Genomic DNA, 16,467 nt, shown 5'->3' on the forward strand with positions numbered 1-16,467 from the left:
GAAGAAACGACTTCAGCGTGTTCGTAGGCACAAAAATCTGAACGAACTTCTCCTTCTTCATGACAACGCAAGACCTCACACAAGTCTTCGCACCCGAGAGGAGCTCACAAAACTTCAGTGGACTGTTCTTCCTCATGCACCCTACAGCCCCGATCTCGCACTGTCGGATTTCCATATGTTTGGCCCAATGAATGACGCAATCCGTGGGAGGCACTACGCGGATGATGAAGAAGTTATTGATGCAGTACGACGTTGGCTCTGACATCGACCAGTGGAATGGTACCGTGCAGGCATACAGGCCCTTATTTCAAGGTGGCGTAAGGCCGTAGCATTGAATGGAGATTACGTTGAAAAATAGTGTTGTGTAGCTAAAAGATTGGGGAATAACCTGGTGCATTTCAATGCTGAATAAAACAACCCCTGTTTCAGAAAAAAATGTGTTGCATTACTTATTGAACTGCCCTCGTAAAATGCCATATTAGGCTGTTAATGACCTTGATTACATTTTCTGATGTAGGAGATGATGCATATCTCAGCACCCTCCTACTTTTCCCCAAAATGGTGCTCGCTAAGCGTAAGCATTACTGAAAAACTGTGATGATAGGTTTTTTCTATGAACTACGAATAACACAGATGGAGATTACAATCTTTAAGTATTTTACACCTGGAGATATCAGTGAAACACTTAACAAGCATCACAGAACAATTTAGTTGCGGAAAATATTTTGTTTGAGTGCAAAACATTGCGATACTTTACGTAAACATCACATTTCTTTGTGTTGCTCCCTTTTGTTGCAAACATTTTGGACGCGGAAAGTACATTGTTACACTAAACAAACACCATAGAACAATTGTGATAGGGAAAAAAATTACTTCAAGGATCTGTTATGACTTTTATTATGTATGATACATAAATCGAATTTCGCACATCCGCTGGTGCTGCTTAACTTCTAACTTAACGATATAAGCGTTGTTTATATGTGTGTGTGTGTGTATGTGTGTATTTGGGGGAGGGGGGGAGGGGAGGGTGGATGGGTGGGGGTGGGTTATATGATTTAAAAAAGATGAAACAAGTTCCCTGTAGAAGATCTTGCTGTTCTATTTGTTCAGAATATCGAAATGCCCCCCACTTCCATTTTTACGTGTAGACTATCGTACCTGCCACCCCACGGAGTTTGAGCTTTTCATAGACTTTCAGGCATAATGAAGAACATCTCTGTAGACGTAATTTCCTATGCATCAAATCATTCTTTTAGATATCTGCATACTAAAAATCTAAAACAATAAGGTCAGTCAAAGGCGCAGCAAAGCAACTGCACCATTTCACTTATGAGCCATTTGAAACGTGCTCCAGTCTTAAATATTGACTAAACTTTCCTGAAGCCACGTTTTGTATCATCTACGTGATTATTGTTATTCTCTAAGGTATATTCTGCAGATGGTGTGAATCAGTTTATCAGTAGGTTTGTTTCTGACTGCAAGTTAGAATTAATAATTCCTTCAATAATAACTCAGAAAGAAAAGACAACGCACAGATATTATTGCCTTGCAAGTACTACAATATAGGAAGTTGCAATTTGACTCTATCATCTACTTCAATTTCAGCACAAATTTCCAAATACTATGTCGGACAAAAAGACACCCAGAAGACGTGGTCGGATGTCAGCGTGACTTTATAGACGTACACATCGTCGGCAGGTGTGTGTTTAGAGTTGCAATTCTCTGAGACAGATAGAACAGCCACTAGAGGGAATTAGTATTAGTCATGTATAATCTTGTTACCAGGCCTGGTAGGGCTTATAAGGGGAGTAAACACCATCATATGTTGACTGATCACTCTGAATGATACGGAGGTGCTGTGTAACCGTCCGAGATAGCGTTATCAACAGCTCACAGAATTCAAAAGGTGCCACATTGTGGGTGTTTGGCTGGGCGAATAGAGGAATATCTAGATTTGTGGGGTATCTGGATACGACAGTGGTCCGATATCGGATCCATGAGAACGTGACAGCAGGCGTACTCGTCAAAGTTCCAGTTGATCTTGTTTGACTACTACGAGCGAGGTTCACTATATTGCACAGCAAGCACATCACAGTCCCTTCACGTCTCCACCTGCTATCCGAGACTCCATACAACATTCTGTGTCATGTTGCACGATGGATCAGAGACTCACAGCAGCCAGAGTAGGGACTTACTGTTTCGCACAAAGGCTTCCGTAAACAGTATACACAAACGGTTGCATCTGGAGCAGTACTTGACCGCGAAGCAAGGAGTGCTGACAAATGGCGTTGCTTTGTGTCCAGCTTTAATCATGGTTCTGCACTACCCTAGATGATCATCGCCAGCGAGTATGACAGCGACTTAGGGAGAGGCCCCATCCTCTCAATATTTTGAATGGCCATAACGATGTTACTGGTTGCGTTATGTAACACGTGTCTCTATGAACTGTCTGTGTGATGAAGAGATAGTCCCGTGGCTAGCGAGATCTGCAGGTATGTCCCTATAGAACACATGTGGGACCAACTCGGACGTCAACTCTGCCACAAGAGATTACGGACCAGTCAAAACGGTTGTGGCCTTAGGAAAGGGTACAGTGGCTTCAGGACACCCTCCCAAACGAATGAATGCATGCATTCCGGCCAGTAGAAATGCCACGCCATACTGATAAATAGGTTCAAAGTGTCCAGTTCCTTGTAAATTTCTTTATTATACTCACGAAGTAACATCACATAAAACCCTCAGAACCCGAGAGGTTTCATTTCGTTTCCTCCACGTCTTGTGCATCAAGCTACACACACATTATATACAGGGTGTCCCAGCTATCTTGTCCACCCAAAATATCTCTGGAACAATAACAGCTATTGGAAAACGACTTTCATCGGTATCAATGTAGGGCTGGGGCCGATGAATGTACATATTTGGAAACATTCTAAAACGAAAGCATATGTGTTTTTAACACAAACTTATGTTTTTTTAAATGGACCTCCTATATTTTTTCTTCAGCAATCCATAGCATGACAAAGCACATACACAATGGCGTTGATTGCATCGCAATATTCCCATTACATCCCGAGATATTGATACGCGAAGTTGACGCTTGAAACACCCGACATGCGCTGCTAGCGCACGTCCTGAGGCTCAGGCGTGAACCCCATGCTGCCCGTAATCGCGATGTGATTGACATGTCTAATCACACCTCCATACTTATCAAGAGGTCCGAAACGAATAATACGGTTTGGTGCCATCAACTCTCATAAGCACATAATGGTTTCCCTCTTGCACGTTTTACGTATCTACGTACACAATATGAACCAGTACCGATCGGTGTACACCCGTCAGGTTGTCTTATTTATCCTGCACACCCAAAATAAGGTTTATCTATTGCGTTATATGACCCATTGTGCCTGTCGCGCAGGGCCTGGCTCTACCTAGTCAAGTGTCCAACGTAGTCCCCACTACTGCCACAGTTACCACTTCGCCTTGTTTATGATTTGCGATCCATGGAAACTCCTGTACTCCACCACCCTCCGAGCATCCCATTTGTTGTTGCTTTGGCGTGCAGTACACCGCTTGCCAGTGTAGTCGTGCATCAGAGTAATCTAGTGACGGCACGGCGGTAGTATACATTGTGAATAAACGTTGTGTTGTGGAACTTATACTGTACAGTACAATGTACACACATGAAGATATGGTAGAAATGCTGCTGATCTATGGAGAATGTACGTTGACGGGAAATACGTTATGAGATTGCTTGTTTGTTGATAGTACTGTTAGCGAACATTATGATTGTTAAGTTAATATGTCTGTTTCCTACCCTACTCTACATACCTGTACTGTACCCTGTTGTAGATGGACGAAATGCTGTTCAGGCAGAACGACTGTACAGAAGACGATTCCCTGACAAGCCATCGCCTTCGCGCCGGATGTTTGGTCGTCTCACATCTCGTCTACGTGAAACGGGAAGCTTAAATCCAAGACATCGACATCGTCCTAGAACACGCACAGATGAACGTGCTGAAGTTGCTGTGCTCGCTACCATAGCTGTGAATCCTCAAATCAGCACGCGTCAAATTGAGCGTGAAGTTGGTGTGTCGAAATCAAGTGCACAGCGTATTCTTAAACGTCATAAATTTCATCCTTACCATGTTCATTTACACCAGGATCTTCATGGAAATGACTTCCGCAATAGGGCAACATTTTGTCGGTGGGCTCAGCAAAAACTTCTGACTAATCCAAATTTTTTTGAAGATGTTCTCTTTACCGACGGGGCATCATTCTCCAACAAAGGAATTGTCAATATGAGGATTATGCATTATTGGTCCCCAGACAATCCAAAATGGCTCCGTTCCGTCAGGTAGAGCATCAACGTTCGTGGAAAGTTAATGTTTGGTGTGGGATTATTGGAGATACCATTATTGGACCTTTCTTTATAAATGGCATCCAAAATGACAGACAATACTCCAGATTTATACGACACAATCTTCCTGTTCTCTTGGACACCGTACCTCTGAACCGGAGAATGGTCATGTGGTATCAGCATGACGGATGCCCTGCACATAACGCCTTACGAGCACGACGACTTCTGAACCGTAAGTTCCCTGGTAGGTGGATTGGACGAGGTGGCCCAGTTAGGTGGCCTGCCCGATCTCCGGACCTTACACCGCTGGATTATTTTCTTTGGGGGATAGTGAAGGATGCTGTCTATCAACATGAAACAACAACACCAGAGGACATAAAGCAACGCATTATTGATGCTTGTACAGCCATCAAAGAAGAAACAGTAGCACGAAGTAGGGCATCCTTCATCCGCAGAGTGACCCTATGTATGCAAGCCAATGGGCATCACTTTGAGCATGAGATGTGAACGCTATGTTTAGTGGTGGTCAGTGTTTAACGTCCCGTCGACAACGAGGTCATTAGAGACGGAGCGCAAGCTCGGGTTAGGGAAGGATTGGGAAGGAAATCGGCCGTGCCCTTTCAAAGGAACCATCCCGGCATTTGCCTGAAACGATTTAGGGAAATCACGGAAAACCTAAATCAGGATGGCCGGAGACGGGATTGAACCGTCGTCCTCCCGAATGCGAGTCCAGTGTGCTAACCACTGCGCCACCTCGCTCGGTGCTATGTTTAGTATGTAGTGCTGGTATCACAGTGGAAGTTTCTACAAAGGGCCATTTTACCCAGTGATGTTAAGAAACATTTGTTTGCAACAATTTGTCATTTAATGCATTAGATAAACATAACATTGATAATTATGTGATAATAAAACTAATTGGTTAAACATGTTTACATTCATATTCTATGTCCTACCTGAACTTCCCAAATCAAAACATTTTTACCTAAACAACGGTAAAACTTTTAGTCCACTTGCTCGTTTCACTAAAACCATCAACATGAATTTTACTATTACGAGTGAATGATTAACTGTCACTTGCGCTAGATCTACAGTAAAGTAAAGTTTTAACGTTGAACGGCATTACCTTTTTAGTAACGGATTAACGATAAGCTAAGTTAACTTTGTGACTAACGTTGCGGTACACAGATATGTTACAGAACCGCATCACCCCTAGCCTATGGGATAAATACCTGCTGGAATGTACGACGTTAATGCAGGATGGCAGCAGACCGTATTATTCGTTTCGAACCTCTTGATAAGTATGGAAGTGTGATTACGCATGTCAATCACATCGCGATTACGGGCAGCATGGGGTTCACGCCTGAGCCTCAGGGCGTGCGCTAGCAGCGCATGTCGGGTGTTTCAAGCGCCAACTTCGCGTCTTAATATTTCGGGATGTAATGGGAATATTGCGATGCAATCAACGCCATTGTGTATGTGCTTTGTCATGCTATGGATTGCTGAAGAAAAAATATAGGAGGTCCATTTAAAAAAACATAAGTTTGTGTTAAAAAACACATATGCTTTCGTTTTAGAATGTTTCCAAATATGTACATTCATGGGCCTACATTGATACCGGTGAAAGTCGTTTTCCAATAGCTGTTATTGTTCCAGAGATATTCTGGGTGGACAAGATAGCTGGGACACTCTGTATATATATAAAGGCACATCACGAAGGAATGATCGGAAATCGGTAGATGTGATATACATGTACAGAGAATTACATGATTAGAGTTACAGAAAAATTCGATGATTTATTCATGTGAAAGAGCTACACAAATTAACTCAATAATGCGTTGGTGCACCTCTGGCCCTCCATTGATCGTGACCGGGCCAAATATCTCACGAAATAAGCGTCAAACGAAAAAAACTACAAAGAACGAAACTTGTCTAGCTTGAAGGGGGGAACCAGATGGCACTATGGTTGGCCCGCTAGGTGGCTCTGCCATAGGTCAAACGGATATCAACTGCGCTTTTTTTAAAATACGAACCCCCATTTTTTATTACATACTCGTTTAGTACGTAAAGAAATGTGAATGTTTTAGTTGGACCACTTTTACGCTTTGTGATAGATGGCGCTGTAGTAGTCACAAACATATGGCTCACAAATTTAGACGAACAGTTGATAACAGGTAGGTTTTTTAAATTAAAATACAGAACGTAGGTACGTTTGAGCATTTTTTTTCGGTTGTTCCAGTGTGATGCATGTACCTTTGTGAACTTATCGTTTCTGAGAACACATGCTGTTACAGCGTGATTACCTGTAAATACCACATTAATGCAATAAATACTCAAAATGATGTCCGTTAACCTCAATACATTTGGCAATACGTGCAAAGACATTCCTCTCAACAGAGAGTAGTTCGCCTTCCGTAGTGTTCGCACATGCATTGACAATGCGCTGACGCATGTTGTCAGGCGTTGTCGGTGGATCACGATAGCAAATATCCTTCAACTTACCTCACAGAAAGAAATCCTGGGACGTCAGATCCGGTGAAAGTGCGAGCCATCGTATGGTGCTTCGACGACCAATCCACCTGTCATGAAATATGCTATTCAATACCGCGTCAACCGCACGCGAGCTATGTGCCGGACATCCATCATGTTGGAAGTACATCGCCATTCTGTCACGCAGTGAAACATCTTGTAGTAACATCGTTAGAGCATTACGTACGAAATCAGCATACATTGCACCATTTAGATTGCCATCGATAGAATGCGGGCCAATTATCCTTCCTCCCATAATGCCGCATCATAGTTTAACCCGCCAAGGTCGCTGATGTTCCGCTTGTCGCAGCCATCGTGGATTCTCCGTTGCCTATTACTGCATATTATGTCGGTATACGTTAGCGCTGTTGGTGAGTGAGGCTTCGTCGCTAAATAGAATGCGTGCAAAAAATCTGTTATCGTCCCGTAATTTCTCTTGTGCCCATTGGCAGAACTGTACGCGACATTCAAAGTCGTCGCCATGCAATTCCTCGGGCACAGAAATATGGTACGGGTGCAATCGATGTTGATGTAGCATTCTCAACACCGACGTTTTTGATATTCCCGATTCTCGCGCAGTTTGTCTGCTACTGATGTGCGGATTAGCCGCGACAGCAGCTAAAACACCTACTTGGGCATCATCATTTGTTGCAGGTCGTGGTTGACGTTTCACACGTGGCTGGACACTTCTTGTTTCCTTAAATAAGGTAACGGTCCGGACACTTGGACGATGTCGTCCAGGATACCGAGCAGCATACACAGCACACGCCCGTTGGGCATTTTGCTCACAATAGCCATACATCAACACGATATCGTCCTTTTCCGCAATTGATAAACGGTCCATTTTAACACGGGTAATGTATCACGAAGCAAATACCGTCCGCACTGGAGGAATGTTACGTGATACCACGTACTTATACGTTTGTGACTATCATAGCGCCATCTATCAGAAAGTGAAAAAAGTGGTCCAACTAAAACATATAATAAAAAATGGGGGTCCCTATTTAAAAAAAACGCAATTGATATCCGTTTGATCTATAGCAGCGCCATCTAGCGGGTCAGCCGTAGCGCCATCAGGTTTCCCCCTTCAAGCTAAACAAGATCCGTTCTTTGTAGTTTTTTCGTTTGACGCTCATTTCGTGAGATATTTGGCCCGGTCACGATCAATGGACCACCCTGTATAAATATGCACACACGACGAAGGAACTATCGGAAATCGGTAGATGTGATGTACAGAGAACTATATGATTGCAGTTTCAGAAAACTTGAATGATTTATTCCTGTGAAAGAGCGTCACAAATTGAGCAAGTCAGTAATGCCTTCGAAGCAGTTATTCTGTTTGGCCTTCACTGACAGGGTTGTTGGACGTCTTTCTGAGGGATGTCATGTTAAATTTAGTGCAGTTTGTACACCAGACTGTCAAATTCCCAAGCTGGTTGGAGGGCCCTGTCAACAATGTTCCAATGTTCTCAACTAGAGAAAAATCCGGCGCACTTGCTGACGAAGGTAGGGTTAGGCAAGTACAAGACAAACAGTAGAAACTCTCGCTGTGTGCGGGCGGCAGTAACTTGCAGAAATGTTAGCCCAGGATGGCTTGCCACGAAGGGCAACAAAACGGGGCGTAGAATATCGTCAACGTACCGTTGTCTTGCTATGGTGCCGCGGATGACAGTCGAAGGGGTTGTGCTACGAAATGAAATGGCAGCACAAAACATCTCTCCTAGTCGTCGGGCCGTGTGGCGGGCAATAATCAGGTTGCTATACCACCGCTGTCCTACTAGAGTAGAATTCTCTTTAGTGATGAGTCTCACTTCGAACTGAGACCCGATGGTCAGCTCAGTTTGTGAAGATCTTTCTCTTGAATAAATCGTCTATGTTTCTGGAACTATTTGTCCGGCCAAGGTGGCCGAGCGGTTCTAGGCGCTTCAGTCCGGAACCACGCGGCTGCTACGGTCGTAGGTTCGAGTCCTGCCTCGGGCATGGATGTGTGTGATGTCCTTTGGTTTCAGTAGTTCTAAGTCTAGGAGACTGATGACGTCCGATGTTAAGTCCCTTCGTGCCTAGAGCCATTTGAACCATTTTGTAATCATTTGTTTGTCTGTACATGTACAAAGTCTACCGATTTCTGACCCATTCGGATGGTTCATTCGTGGTGCATCGTTATCTCTTTCATTTTTATTTTTTATTTCTCTATTTTTTTACCTATGTTCTGGTGCTTCATTTGAGTGAAGAAGGGCAGTGTCTTCTCGCACTTCACACCGGTAACTCGTAACTTAAGTGTACGCACGCTAGAACTAGAGACCTACAAGTGAACAGCAGCGTACGCTCTCCCTGGAGAGCAGTTGACTGACGCGCGCTGTTTTACTGTTGGCAGACGGGGAGCAGCGGCCGGCCAGCGGACATGAGCGCAGACGGCGCCCGCCCGCTGGGGCGCAGCAGGTAACGCCGGCATGGCGGCCACCCGGGCGCGGACACTGATGAGGGTGCGGGCGAGGCGCCGGACCCCCTACCTCGCCCTGGCGTCGCTCCTGGTGCTGCTGGTAGCTCCAGGCGCCGCCCAGCGGCGGCCGCTGAACGCCACACTGGCGATCCTCAGGGGCGACTCGCCCCTTGCCTCTGGCGTTGAAAACTACCTGCAAGTTCCACAGGTGGGTACCGTTCGTCCTAACCCAGTGAAGCTATGTGCTCAATGACTGAATCTACGAGGGTCACTCCAAAGGAAATGCACACTATTTATTTTTTAAATCCATCTTTTACTCTACATGTTTGAAAGTTTTACAGTTTGTAGATACATCCTTTAGGAACAATATTTTCATTAATCAAAATATCCACGGGTGTACTGCCGGCCTACAGTGTCCAACGGGCACAATATTTCGGCGATCATACATGTCGCCATCATCAGGTGAATTGACTGACTGAACTCCTGTAAACGTGCCGGCACGGAGATCCGTACGCTATGGCTGCTCAGAGGGAACTGGGTCTCGGTCGCGGCGGCAGCCGATTTAAATACCCTCCGCCCGCGGCGACTATGGAGACTGAAACGGAGGGTAAATTACCTTTCCTTGACGTCTTGGTCAAGAGAAGGCCTGACGGCACCCTAGGTCATGGGGTGTATCGGAAGACAACGCACACTGATCTGTATTTGCACGCAGACAGCTGCCGCCACCCTTCACACAGGAATGGGGTACTTAAAACTCTAGTATACAGGGTGCGCACTATCTCTGACGCAGAGAGTCTACCCCAGGAATTTGAACATCTGAGAACTGTATTTCGAAAAAATGGGTACTGAGAGTGGCAGATTCAACGTGCTCTCCACCCAACCACTACTGCACAACCTGTGGAGATGGATGAAATCACGAGGGGGGAGGTAGGCACTGCGTTTATTCCATATACAGGCGCACTCTCGGGGAAATTCGCCCGCATTTTGAGGAAACACCGGGTCGACACTGTGTTTTGTCCTCCGAATAAAACTCGTGCACTGGTGGGGAGCGCCAAAGATGACCTCGGTTTTAGGAAGGCCTGCGTGTACCAGATTCCGTGTCAATGTGGCAAGTCGTATTTTGGCCAGACGATGCGTACCGTCGAGGATCGATGCCGTGAACACCAGAGGCACACTCGCCTGATGTATCCGAGCAAGTCGGCGGTCGCTGAACATTGTTTGTCGGAAAATCACGCTATGGAGTATGAACGCACGAGGATTCTGGTACAGACGTCGAGATACTGGGACAGCGTTGTTAGAGAGGCCATCGAAATTCGCACCAATGACGACCTCATAAACCGTGACTGTGGCTATAATCTTAGCAAGGCTTGGGAACCAGCGATTGGGTTAATCAAGAGTAAATCGAGCAAACGTATAGTTGTGACGACCACGGCGGACAGAGCCATCACTCCGACGTCATCTCAGACGCCGTCGCAATCTGTGCCACCGCGCGACCGTGGCACCGGGCGCGGACGGCGGAGGAAGCGCGCCGCGGGCGGAGGGTATTTAAATCGGCCGCCGCCGCGATCGAACCCAGTTCCCTCTGAGCAGCCATAGCGTACGGATCTCCGTACCGGCACGTTCACAGGAGCTCAGTCTGTCAGTTCACCTGATGATGGCGACATGTATGATCGCCGAAATATTGTGCCCGTTGGACACTGTAGACCTCCTGCATTTCAGTACAATTTTCCATTGTTACAACCTCTCGATATACTACAGCATCATCCGCCAAAAGCTTCAGTGAATTTCCGATGTTAGCCATAAGGTCATTTATGTATATTGTCAATTGCCTACGACACTACCCTGCGGCACACCTGAAATCACTCTTACTTCGGAAGACTTCTCTCCATTGAGAATGACATGCTGCGTTCTGTTATCTAGGAACTCTTCAATCCAATCACACAATTGGTCTGATAGTCCATATGCTCTTACTTTGTTCATTAGACGACTGTGGGGAACTGTATCGAACGCCTTGCGGGAGTCAAGATACACGGCATCTACCTGTGAACCCGTGTCTATGGCCCTCTGAGTCTCGTGGACGAATAGCACGAGCTGGGTTTCACACGATCGTCTTTTTCGAAACCCATGCCGATTCCTAGACAGTAGATTTCTAGTCTCCAGAAAAGTCATTGTACTCGAACATAATACGTGTTCAAAAATCCTACCACTGATCGACGTTAGAGATATAGGTCTATAGTTCTGCACATCTGTTCTACGTCCCTTTTCGAAAACTGGGATGACCTGTGCCCTTTTCCAATACTTTGGAACGCTACGCACTTCTAGGGACCTACGGTACACCGCTGCATGAAGGGGGGCAAGTTCCTTCGCGTACTCTGTGTAAAATCGAACTGGTATCCCATAAGGTCCAGCGGCTATTTCCCTTTTGAGCGATTTTAATTGTTTCTCTATCCCTCTGTCATCTATTTTGATATCTACCATTTTGACATCTGTGCGACAATCTAGAGAAGGACCTACAGTGCAGTCTTCCTCTGTGAAACAGCTTTGGAAAAACACCTCACTTGTGATCGCTTCCATGTTTTTTTACTCACATGTGGCCGTGCATTGTCGTGCAACAGCGAAACATCCTGCTTTTGCCAATGAGGTCGAACACGACTCAGTCGAGCTTTTAGTCTCTTCAATGTCGTCACATATGCATCAGAATTAGTGGTGGTTCCACTTGGCATGATATCCACAAGCAAGAGTCCTTCGGAATCGAAATACACCGTGGCCATAACTTTTCCAGCAGAAGGTGTGGTTTTGAATTTTTTTTTTTCTTGGGTGAATTGCATGATGCCACTCCATTGATTGCCTCTTCGTTTCTGGTGAAAAATGATGGAGCCATGTTTCATCACCTGTCACAATCTTTCCAAGAAATTCATCTCTACCATTCTCGTACTGTTCCAAAAGTTCGCTGCATACAGTTTTTCTTGTTTCTTTGTGAGCCACTGTCAACATCCTGGGAATCCATCCGGCACAAATCTTTTTTAACGTCAACACTTTCAGTATTCTGCAAACACTTCCTTCCCCTATCCCAACATAGCGTGACAATCCGCTCAATGTGATGCGTCTGTCAGCAGTCACAACTTCGTTAAGTCTCTGCACACTGTGTGGAGTGTGTGCAGTACGAGGCCTGCCGCTGCGAGGACAATCCTCAATATTGCCGTGTCCGCTTTCGTCATGTAACCTGCTTGCTCAGCGACTAACTGTACTGCGATCGACAGCAGCATTTCCATGCACCTTTTTCAACCTCTTGTGGATGTTTCCCACTGTCTCATTTTCACAGCACAGGAATTCTATGACAGCACTTTGCTTCTGACGAACGGCAAGTGTAACAGCCATCTTGAAGACGTGCTGTGACGGCGCCACTCATAGGAACAGGTTGAATTAAGTTTGAAAACAAGCAGGAAGGATGTATCTGCACACCGTAAAACTTTCACACATGCAGAATGAAAACTGTACTTTTACAAAAATAGTGTGCATTTCTTTTGGTGTGACCCTCGTAATAACAATACTTGTTACTTGTGGCAAGGTCCTACTGCAGACGGTTTCCCACTGACATCCTTGGTCCGTTAAGTCACACGGCTACTGTGTGATTGTACCCTGCGAGCAAGTATTATGATGGTTGTTGAAATGGTAGGCAGCTTGGATTTGGAGTGATAAGATGCAGGCCATGCAAGACTCAAACATTTAGACTTTTCCTATTATTCTTTTTATTTCCAGTTTTTAAAAAACAGGATTGCTCAAATCTAAGAACAAGCCCCAGATACACTCATGACTATTAACAATGATTTAGGACAAAAATTTTTGAAAGATACATTTAAGATAATATATATTTAATCCTTACGCAGCTATGGACGTGTATACCAGTTCTGCTGCGCTATTCTCCAGGCATTGTAGACGTGTATACGCATGTAACTTGGCTTTTTCTACAGTGCTATGGACGTTTGTATGCATACTGAGCTACCGACCACTAACCGCTGCGGACGAATTACTTCCATGTCGCGGTGAATAAAAGTGTTTCGAGTATCTGTAACAACAACTTATGTATCTCATTGCGTGCTATCATTTGCAAAACACCTCTTTTCTATATTTTGAATCCTTTATGAGATACGACGATTGTTATGACCACATGATTCTCGATGCACAACCACGTGAACGGGCATGTCGTATGCGACCGTCCGTCGGATATAAAACCCAATTGGTAGTAGGAGTAATTCACTAAATTACTGGCCCATATCATTAACGTCGATATGCAGCAGGATTTTGGAACATGTATTGTGTTCGAACATTATGAATTACCTCGAAGAAAACGGCCTACTGTCACACAGTCAACCCGGGTTTAGCAAACATGTTGAGTGCTATTAACAAGGGATTTCAAATTGATTCCGTATTTCTGGATTTCCGGAAGGCTTTTGACACTGTACCACACAAGCGGCTTGCAGTGAAATTGCGTGCTTCTGGAACATCGTCTCATTTATATGGCTGGATTAGTGATTTTTCTGTCAGAGAGGTCACAGTTCGCAGAAATTGGCGGAGAGTCATGGAGTAAAACAGTAGTGATTTCTGGCGTTCCCCAAGGTAGTGTTATAGGCCCTTTGCTGTTTCTTATCAGTATAAACGATTTGGGAGACAATCTGAGCGGCCGTTTTAGATTGTTTCCAGATGGAAAATTGGAAATTTGTGGTATGGTCTTATGGGACCAAACCGCTGAGATCATCGGTCCCTAAGCATATGCACTTCCTAATCTAACTTAAACTAACTTACTGTAAGGATAACACACACACCCGTGCCCGAGAGAGAACTCGAACGTCCGACCGGGGGAGCCGCCCGGACCGCGACAAGGCGCCGGAGAACGCGCGATTACCTCGCGCGGCGTTTGCACGTGACCCCGTCGGTTATCGACTAGTAAAGTCATCAGAAGAGCAAAACAAACTGCAAAACGATTTAGAAAAGATATCTGTGTGCTGCGAAAATTGGTTATTGACCATACACAGCGAAAAGTGTCAGATCATACACATGAGTCTAAAAGGAAAACGTTAGCTTCGGTTACACGATAAATCAGTCAAATCTAAAGGCCGTAAATTCAACAAAATACGTGGGAATTACGATTAAGAACAATTTCAGTTGGAAGAACACTTAAGTGTTATGGGGAAAGCTAACCAAAGACTGTGTTTTATTGGCAGGACACTTAGAAAATGTAACTAAAGAGATTGCCTAAACTATGCTTGTCCGTCCTCTTCTAGAATACTGCTAAACCGGTGTGGGATCCTTACTAAATAGAATTGACGAACTACATAGAAAAACTTCAAGGAGGGGCAGCACGTTTCGTATTATTGCGAAATAGGGGAGAGTGTGCCACCGAAATGACGGAGGATTTGGGGCGATAATTTTTTTTTTTTTTTTTTAAAAAAAAGCTTTTTTTCGTTGGTGCGGAATCTTCTCACGAAATTTCAATGGTGAAAATATTTTGTTGACGCCGACCTACATACAGGGAAACTATTGTCGTAATAAAGTAAGAGGAATCAGAGCTCGCGCGGAAAATATAAGTGTTCGTTTTTTCCGCACGCCATACGAGATTGGAATAATAGAGATTTCTGAAGGTGGTTCAATGAACCCTCTGCCACCCACTTAAGTGTGATTCACAGGGTATCCGTGTAGATGTAGATGTAGAGCTCGAGGAGAGGATGAGAAACCGTTCCGCTCTCTGTTTGAAATAAAATTGCGACATCTCATCTACATTCCATTCACTGCAACATATGAGCTAAAATCTACCATACGCAAAGTTTACACACTGCGTTTTTACCTATGTAAACTCTATAAAATTTCGTTCACCGCTTTAAGTAATTCGATGTAGCACTGTAAATATGACCGACAACGAAGAGAAACTCAGTTCCATGTCGAGTGAAGAGATAAGACTGTAATATGTGCACAAATAAAAATTTTTGGACCTAATGGTTTTCGAAAATTCGGATGATATGTATTTCATAACGTCTGGAACCTCGTCTCTCAGCACGGATACCAGCATTTGGAGAGCAGTGCGGCCGTAGCATAAACATGGAATGCAGTGAGCACGTTTGTAGCAGTGAAAGGTTTCATTGAGCCAAAATCAGAGGTATTTGGTTACAATTTCGAAAAACAATTACAAGAAGCTTTCAGTACAAGCGTTACAACGAAGAATGAAATTTAAAACTCACTGACTTCTTCCGTAGCTGAGTGGTCAGGCTAGGACGCGGGTTCGATTCCCGGTACTGCCAAGGATTTGTCCTTGGTGGGACGACTATTACGGAGTGCACTCACCTTCGTAAGGCCAATTTGTGAGATACCTGAGTTCGGGGAGCTACCTGAGTGAGTAGTAGCAGCTCCACGAAGTCTGCAAAGCCGCCAAGAGAGCAGTGTGCTGGGCACATGCCCCTCCGTGCTGCATCCACGTGACACCGCAATGACATGGCGGCCAGTAGACATCCCTTGGACCTCCACGGCTTGGACGAGGAGCTCGTATCTATATAACTGCGGCAATCTTTTAAATTCAGTATCGCAACAGCAGTTACCACAGTCACAAAAATTTTAAAATGTTTAAATCACCCCAAAGCAGAAACAAATGCTTTGGTTAACAGATTCACAGAATGGTTAGAAAAGGGCTTAAATTTAATGCATTAACCAAGGAAAGATTACGAAATTGAGCCCAGGCCACGTATGAAACAGATAAGGGGTTCAGCGCAGCCTTTGAAACATACAGGGGTCTAAAATTAAAATTCTATAACATACACAAATTACAGATATCATGTGGGTGTATGCCCTTGGAACTGGAGAATATGTGCCCGTATAATCTATGAAACAAGCAGACAACTGAATATAAAAATATTTTAAAATAATTTGAACACCTGATCAAATGGTTCAAATGGCTCTGAGCACTATGGGACTAAACTTCTGAGGTCATCAGTCCCCTAGAACTTAGAACTACTTAAACCTAACGAACCTAAGGACATCACACACATCCATGCCCGAGGCAGGATTCGAACCTGTGATCGTAGCGGTCTCGCGGTTCCAGACTGTAGCGCCTAGAACCGCTCGGCGACTCCGGCCGGCCGAACACCTGATCGTTCAG

The 16,467-nt window shown here is 44.7% G+C and overlaps 1 protein-coding gene across 1 annotated transcript in view; it reads left to right on the top strand.

The window, feature by feature from the left end:
* The first annotated feature begins 9,333 nt into the window (after positions 1-9,333).
* Positions 9,334-16,467, top strand: part of LOC124777334 (phospholipase B1, membrane-associated-like) — a 214,238-nt gene continuing 207,104 nt past the window's right edge. Inside the window, exon 1 of the mRNA XM_047252699.1 lies at positions 9,334-9,531. Coding sequence (XP_047108655.1) covers positions 9,334-9,531 — 198 coding nt within the window. The remainder of the gene's footprint in view (positions 9,532-16,467) is intronic.

The sequence above is a fragment of the Schistocerca piceifrons genome, chromosome 1 (genome assembly GCF_021461385.2).
Source record: "Schistocerca piceifrons isolate TAMUIC-IGC-003096 chromosome 1, iqSchPice1.1, whole genome shotgun sequence".
NCBI classification, from domain to species: Eukaryota; Metazoa; Arthropoda; class Insecta; order Orthoptera; family Acrididae; genus Schistocerca; species Schistocerca piceifrons.